Source organism: Octopus bimaculoides, chromosome 8, assembly GCF_001194135.2.
Source record: "Octopus bimaculoides isolate UCB-OBI-ISO-001 chromosome 8, ASM119413v2, whole genome shotgun sequence".
In the NCBI taxonomy this organism is placed as follows: Eukaryota; Metazoa; Mollusca; class Cephalopoda; order Octopoda; family Octopodidae; genus Octopus; species Octopus bimaculoides.
Window position 1 is genome coordinate 4731456 of NC_068988.1, and position 7475 is coordinate 4738930.

At 34.8% G+C, this 7475-nt stretch overlaps 1 protein-coding gene across 6 annotated transcripts in view; it reads right to left on the reverse strand.

The window, feature by feature from the left end:
- The window catches only part of LOC106878895 (receptor-type tyrosine-protein phosphatase T), a 596380-nt gene that overhangs the window by 155968 nt on the left and 432937 nt on the right, over nt 1–7475 (reverse strand). For all 6 annotated transcript variants that reach the window (XM_014928243.2, XM_014928245.2, XM_014928244.2 and 3 more), the window contains 2 exons: nt 4504–4591; nt 2693–2766 (listed from right to left, as the gene is read on the reverse strand). In XM_014928243.2, coding sequence (XP_014783729.1) covers nt 2693–2766; nt 4504–4591 — 162 coding nt within the window. The remainder of the gene's footprint in view (nt 1–2692; nt 2767–4503; nt 4592–7475) is intronic.

Consider the following 7475-nt stretch of genomic DNA (forward strand, 5'->3'; position numbering starts at 1 on the left):
TATATATATATATATATATATATATATATATATATATGTATGTATGTATGTATACAAATATACACACACATATATATGTATATACAGAGCCATGCAAACAGCCACACATACTAATACATAGAATATTCATTCATACACATACGCCAAACTAATGAGAAATGTGCTGTTACTCCATCACGAATCTATAGCTTTAGAAATATATCAATAATATTGGACTGGTTGGATGTGTAACTGCCTCAGGCTCAGGCTTGAAAGCCTCTGCTACACAAAACCTCAAAGTGTGCGGCTAATTAGGAAATTATAGCTACAAGTCATTAAAAGCACAACGAGATTATGCGCCACATTTCAGAAGTTTAGCGTATACGTTGTAGTGACATGCGATGGTATGCACGCAGGTATGAACATGTGTGCATATACATTTTAGCTATATATATATATATATATGCATATATACATGTCTATACAGACATACAAGCATGCATAAATCGTATATGTATATATACACACACACACATACATAAATCATGTGTGTGCCTGTGTGTATGCATGTATGTATATATATTTTATTTATATATATATATATATTTGCATATTTTAGCTTGCTTTTCTACATTCCTATACGGTTAGATTTTCTTCGTGTTTCCATGCGTCTACATTTAATGTGATTCTAAATAAATCCATTTATATTCACGAATGTGATGATGTTTTATCCATCCATACGTATTATTTCCCAGTATAAAAACAAGCCAAGTAGTAAACACTGCCCCGTTATTTAGAATGGTATGATAAATTTTAGAATAAAGAACCAAAACAAACGAACATCAGAACTTTTACGACATTGTCGAAAGTTAATTGTATTTAGAAATTTAATGCCGATATTATTCCAAACCACAATATGTCGTGTTTATGGGGAAGCTGTGATATATGTCCATGGTAAGAATGCAAAGCCTAAATCATTATTGCAAAACGCTTAACTAACAACAGGCAGGTCTAATGTATTTTATATTCATTGAGAAGGATTTGTGATGATTTTTCAAATATATAAATCTAACACAAACGAATGACCAATTCTAAAATATTGATAGTTCAATATTTTTTTTAGAATGAAGGATTGAACGAATGTCAAGAAAAAGTGTCGTTAGAGACTAAATATACATTGTGGGTGATATTTGCAATCAAATGTGTGTGGTTCTTTAGCTGTCTTTTGGACAACAATAAAACCAGGCTTTCCCGTATAGAAATGCAGCAGGGGAATTCAAAATATTTCATATTGTTATAACTTACGATCTTAAAACAAAGCTGGCAGAATCGTTAGTGCGTCGAACAAAATGCCAAGTGCTATTTGTTTTGAAATCTTGCCGAGGTCAACTTTGCCTTTCATCCTTTCATATCGATAAAATAAACTATCATTCAAGCAATGGAGTTAATATTATCGACTAAACGACCACCACTCCTCAAAATTGCCGATATCAAAACAATATCACATGGTTTGAAAATTAACAGACATGAAAAAATACTCCCACAAAGTGAAGGAAGGAATAGATAAAATTTTTATTCCCACTGTCGCAATATATATACTAAGGGAAGTTAAAGATTATCCGCATTTTGCCCAAAACTTTCTTTACATTGACCGACCTGCCGTCAGCGCTCGCGCGATAAATTGTGGTCCCTTTGTGATTATGTAACCGAGGTTCGAGCTTGATCGCTCCAGTTTTCTTTCTTGAGTTACAGAGTGAACAGAGCAATGTGCATCAAATAATAACAGAGAACATTGATCCGATTTCTTTGATCTGAAGCGATGACAGGGGCTGAAATTTGTTGCCGGCTTTAAGTAAAATATGGGGACAGCGCTCTACAACGCAGACGTGTGTAGGAATGGATCGGGAAATTTAAAACTGGCTAGACAAGCGTGAGGCACGGAGAGGGAGCAGAACGCCCATCAACTTCCACCACTGACGTGAAGGTTCATCAAGCCCGAGAGAAGGTTCAGCAAATCGATGAGTGACCATCAATTTAGTTGCATGTTCTCTGCAACTTAGTCATGGTTGTGGATACGAAATCATCCTCGACAAGCTTCGCTTCCATAGAGTCTGTGTGAGATGAATGCCAAGAAAGCTTACCAAAGTCCATAAGTGCAATCGTGTCCAGATCTGACAACGCTTACTCGGTCACTGTCTAAACACCTTATAAGAAATTAAGCTTCTCAGAAAGGAGAAAGCTAATTCGATGACTCCATCACTGTACAAATCTGTAAAACTTTCCAGGAGTTTATCATTTAAAACATATGAGCATGTGTAGATATGCAACTATATTTATGAGAATACATAAATAAAACATACAAATCTGCACATATATACATTCATACATACGTAATACATACAAACAAAAAAATACCCTGTCGTTGATGATGAAATTCCAAAGCCTTTGGTCTAGGTTAGAAACCGATTCTTTCACTATTGGCAAGAAATCTTGAAATCTTGAAATAAACTAAATGATATACATACATACATAGATGTCTGTATATATGTATAGATGTGACAAAATTCTTTCCGTTTCTTTATATATATAAGTTGCTGAAATTACATATACTGCGATAGTTTTGTCTCTATTTTCCAATCGTATTAGAATTATTTGCACATTATAGATTGTTTGAAAAGTAACAAATTTTGGAGTTTTAATGGAATGTACTTACATCTATATAGTTAGCATTAATATAATCGTCATGTGGATCATCTTCAATGTTTAACTTTACCCTTGTATGATCATCTGAAACAAGAAAATTACAGGAATTAAAGGGAATTCTGTTTTAATGCAAAGTTAATTAAAATTTATATTTTGTAACAACAAAGAGTAACATGTCTAGGAAATTATTAGAAGGATGCGATAGAAAAACAAAAACAGAGAAATTAACAAGTCAATATATAAAAACAGTCGGAATAAAATGATAGAGATATACAATGACGTTTTGAATACTGGGTCCTTATACAAGGCGGAAGTGGGAAACAGGAAAGAAGAAAGAGTATATACAAAAATAAAATGAAATAAATTGGAAATACTTCGGTATTCGTTGGCTGAATTTGTATTAATATTGAAGCGTAAATAAAGTGTCTCAGTGTAAGCAGGTAGGAGGAGGGGGTATGTTGACAGTAAGTATGCAGGAGGTATTTTTGCATGTATGTATGTATATATATGTGTATGCAGATATGTATGTGTGTGCATGCAAAAGTCTTGACTCGCTTGCAGCAGATAGGAAAGCGTGGAGAGTTATGATTTGGGGCAGTGTTAAAGATTTTAAGTTTGACAGATTTAAGCATTCTGAAATGAAAATAAAATTTCGTAAAAATGAGATTGATATCAATAACATTGCAAGAGTTTCTCATCGAGTCTTTAAATGTTCTTTATGCACAAAAGAATACATATTTCACACTGGTATGAGATTGCACCAGCGTTCCCATGTGGGTAAAAGATATATGAACTATTGGAATTTCATTCCGGATGACCAGTTTCAGTGCAATGTCTGTCAAAAAAACTTGTAAGTCACATGGAGGATTGAAGTGGCACTTAAGCATTCGCAATAAACAAGTGGAAACGGAACTAATGCTAAAATGAGACATTGCTGCAGTATATGTGATCAGCTCTTCAAACACCTTTCAGGCGATATTTAATAAAGTAAAACTAATGGTGAAGCAGATGGTGATGTGACCCATGACACGGGAATATGTATCATGTACAGGTGACGCTGACACTTTGTAAATGACAGGAGAAATACTGTAGCAGGGGTTGGCGAGCAAGCAAAGAAAACGGCTGAGCGTGATGGGAAGGAACTGAAAGGAAGAGACTACAGGTCATTTAGATTGTAGTCACGTGTGAGAAAGAAATGGTCGTCTTAAAATTATGTGGGAGATTCCAGATTGGAGAAAGCTGAAGAGTCCAAGAATGTTGCGCTAGAGAGCTCCAAGGAGCTCCGAGGAGCTAGCACTGAACGTAAAACTGAAGCCATTTAGTGATCTGTTGGTGACAAAAGAAAGGACGAATTTACAGATGATTTCGATTTTAGGAAGAATCAAAACGTCTTAGCTCCCGAGATAATCGGACTTGGTTGTTGACTACCACCGACGACGACATTTTCGTCAAACTGACCAACAAACGCTGGACTGAGGTAGTATGGCTATGACATTTGCTATGTACAAGGCTGATACGTGCTTCTGCAATATTTGAACCTCCGACCAATCTCCCATCCAGTCAGTAACTCATATCTACCACTATTCACCACGTCTTTCTTTCTTCTTTTCCTTTGCCACTTCTTCATTGCCATACACCACTTCATTCCACTATCTCGTTCGTACCCAAGAAGCAAGTAAATTTAACTCTAACAATACTATGTAACTAGAATTCGTATACTTATTGAAGTGCATTTCAATCTCGATTGTGATTTATTTCTCTGGCTTTTATTATCATCTATCATATTTTTAATGAATAAGTTTTGAAGAAAACATTACTTACATGCTACAATATTACCATATCGGTTCTTCATTTTATTTTCCGTTTTCTTTGCTACATCGCATTTTGCTGTGAGTCCTGCTGGCGTGAGCTGAAATATACAACATGGAATGTATAGAAACTAGGAGAATTCAAAATATTTCAATACTAAATTTTATTCGTATATACTATAGATAAGACGAAGCAGTTGAACGAAACATATACGAATACGAAAATTATGAATTTATTTTAATGGTCAGGATCTAATTTTGACGACATTAAAATTCAAAGTATACTGCAAAAAATGTGAAGATTATGTAACAAATACAATTTTATGAAATGATAAAACTGAAATGCATCTTTGTAATATACACAAAAGTTATTAGAAATATAATATTATAGTTGAAGTAGTAATAAGTCAGATAGTTCTAATGTTCAATGCTAAGACAAAGAAGCATTAACATCAACGCACATTTCATTTCGTTCTTTGTAACCATTACAATTTATATAAATTATTAATAATAAGACAGTATCGGAAACATCCAAGCTTTGCCACATAATATACACCACTGTTAAATATAATATACACCATTATTTCTATTATCCATCTGCTTTAGTCAAACTCAGCAGTTCGTAATCAAATGAGAATTCCAAAATATCCAACGTCTCATAGAGAGTTTTAGCGCACGCACGCACACACATACACACACACACACACACACATACATACATACATACATACATATGTGTGTGTGCGTATAGTTGCCCCTACGAACATAGAAATTATAAAACTACATTTTTTTAAACTTTTAACATATTTTGAAAGAAGGTTTGAATACTTTCTTCATCCCACACTTAAAACTATTTGATAGATGACAAATTAACAAATGAAAATGTATAAGAAGAGAAAATGAAAAGCAACTTTAGAATGTACTAAAAGTCTCGTGTGCATTTCCTGTTTCCGTTTCAAAATATGTCATCTGACTGCTTGAAGATATAGTTGCGCATGCTCCATATTACCAACAACGAAATTTTTAATGAATTATCACGAATCGGCAAAGGCTATATACATACATGTATATATATATATATATATATATATATATATATATATATATATATATATATATATATATATATATATATATATATATATATACACACACATATAAATATACATATGTGTGGTGTTTGTATGTATGCATGTATATATGTGTGCGTGTTTGTGTATGTACTTAATTAACATCAAAAAGCTTAATTCATTTAAAATAAATAATGGAAGTTAATTATTAATGGAATCTCTGAGAAATAAATTTCCATATACCTATATGTGTGTATTGAGCACACATACGCACACATTTATTCGTGTATATGTGAGTTGTGCATAAATGTCGAACGATGAAAATGAATGCCCAAGGCTACATTGGTGGATATAATTTCTTTATTTTTGAATTAAGGCTACCATTGGTTTCATGTTAACAAAAGTGGGAAAATATCCGAGTGTCTTAACAAATTTTCAAGTCGATCACATGGAGAAAGTGTTTGCCTCCATTCTGGAAAACACAGCATCATTTACTTCACGGGGTTCTCCTAAATTCACGTGAATAAGACAATGAATTAATGAGTCAAGGGACGTTACTTCTAGGTGGAATTTTTTCGTTGTTTGTCTCCCTTGGAGTTGTCTTTTGGGCGAATCTTTTTGTGGTCAATTTGTTTGCATTATTTTGCCTTTTTTCTTTGGACATGGTATTCTTATACTTATGTGCTGAGGTAGTTCGTCATTGGGGCATATTTCCTCTTTGTGCGGAGTTTGTGTGCTATGTGTTCACCTTTGGGAAAGGGGCTATCCTGGTTATGTTACCGTCGCAGATAGTGGTTCTTCAATGAAATATTTGAATGTAAAATATTGCTTGTGTATGCAGGGAGAGAAGGATTAATCCCTAATAATTAGGATCTTATCTGTTGATTGTATAATATTTAATTTTTCAGTGATAGAGAGTTCACATTTGGTACCCCGTCTTCTGTATTTTTTTGGCCTTAGCAATAATTTTTCATTCTATCTCAGGGTTGCTTATTCTACCTCCTTTCAATGTCCATATCATATTTGACAGGATGCTGCATGTTTTTGTTTTTATCTCTGAACGGTGTCGGGTGCTGTGTATACATTTCCTTGAACGAGTTGCCCGTCATTCCGATATACGTCTTTGCTATTCCGTTGGGGTCCATGATATACGATTTCTCTTTCGTATTCGAGTTCTTTCTCAAGACAGTTGTTTAAAGGGCAACGATTTGGGGGATCTGAAGTCGCATTGTATTTCGGGGTTTTTTCTGGTGTGTTAATGATAATTGTGATTGAGTTTTATTGACACTGTAATGAAAGGGGCGGGGCAACTATAGCTAACAGCATTTCTGTTGAAGATCCTGTGGTATTTGTGTGAATGTGGAAAGTGGTTGTTTATTAGTTTTAAGAATTTCCTAGCTATGTTAGTAGTTACATTCATGATATAAGGTGAGTTGAACCATACGATTTTCTCCTGAGTCTGCTTGGCCTATTTATATTTGGTTCAATGGAGTATATGCTATTCTTGAAGTTGGACCTTTCTATCTTTCTATTGCAGCATTATATACGGGGCAGCTTTTTCAAAAGTGTATTTGTCGGCGGATAAATTGGAGATGCACCTGCTACTGCTGGTGGTGGTTGGAACCTATCTCTATGTACGAGATTTCCTCGTTTAGTGTGTGTATCATCATCATCATCATCATCATCATCATCATCGTTTAACGTCCGCTTTCCATGCTGGCATGGGTTGGACGATTTGACTGAGGACTGGTGAAACCGGATGGCAACACCAGGCTCCAGTCTGATTTGGCAGAGTTTCTACAGCTGGATGCCCTTCCTAACGCCAACCACTCAGAGAGTGTAGTGGGTGCTTTTACGTGTAACCCGCACGAAAACGGCCTCGCTCGAAATGGTGTCTTTTATGTGCCACCCGCAC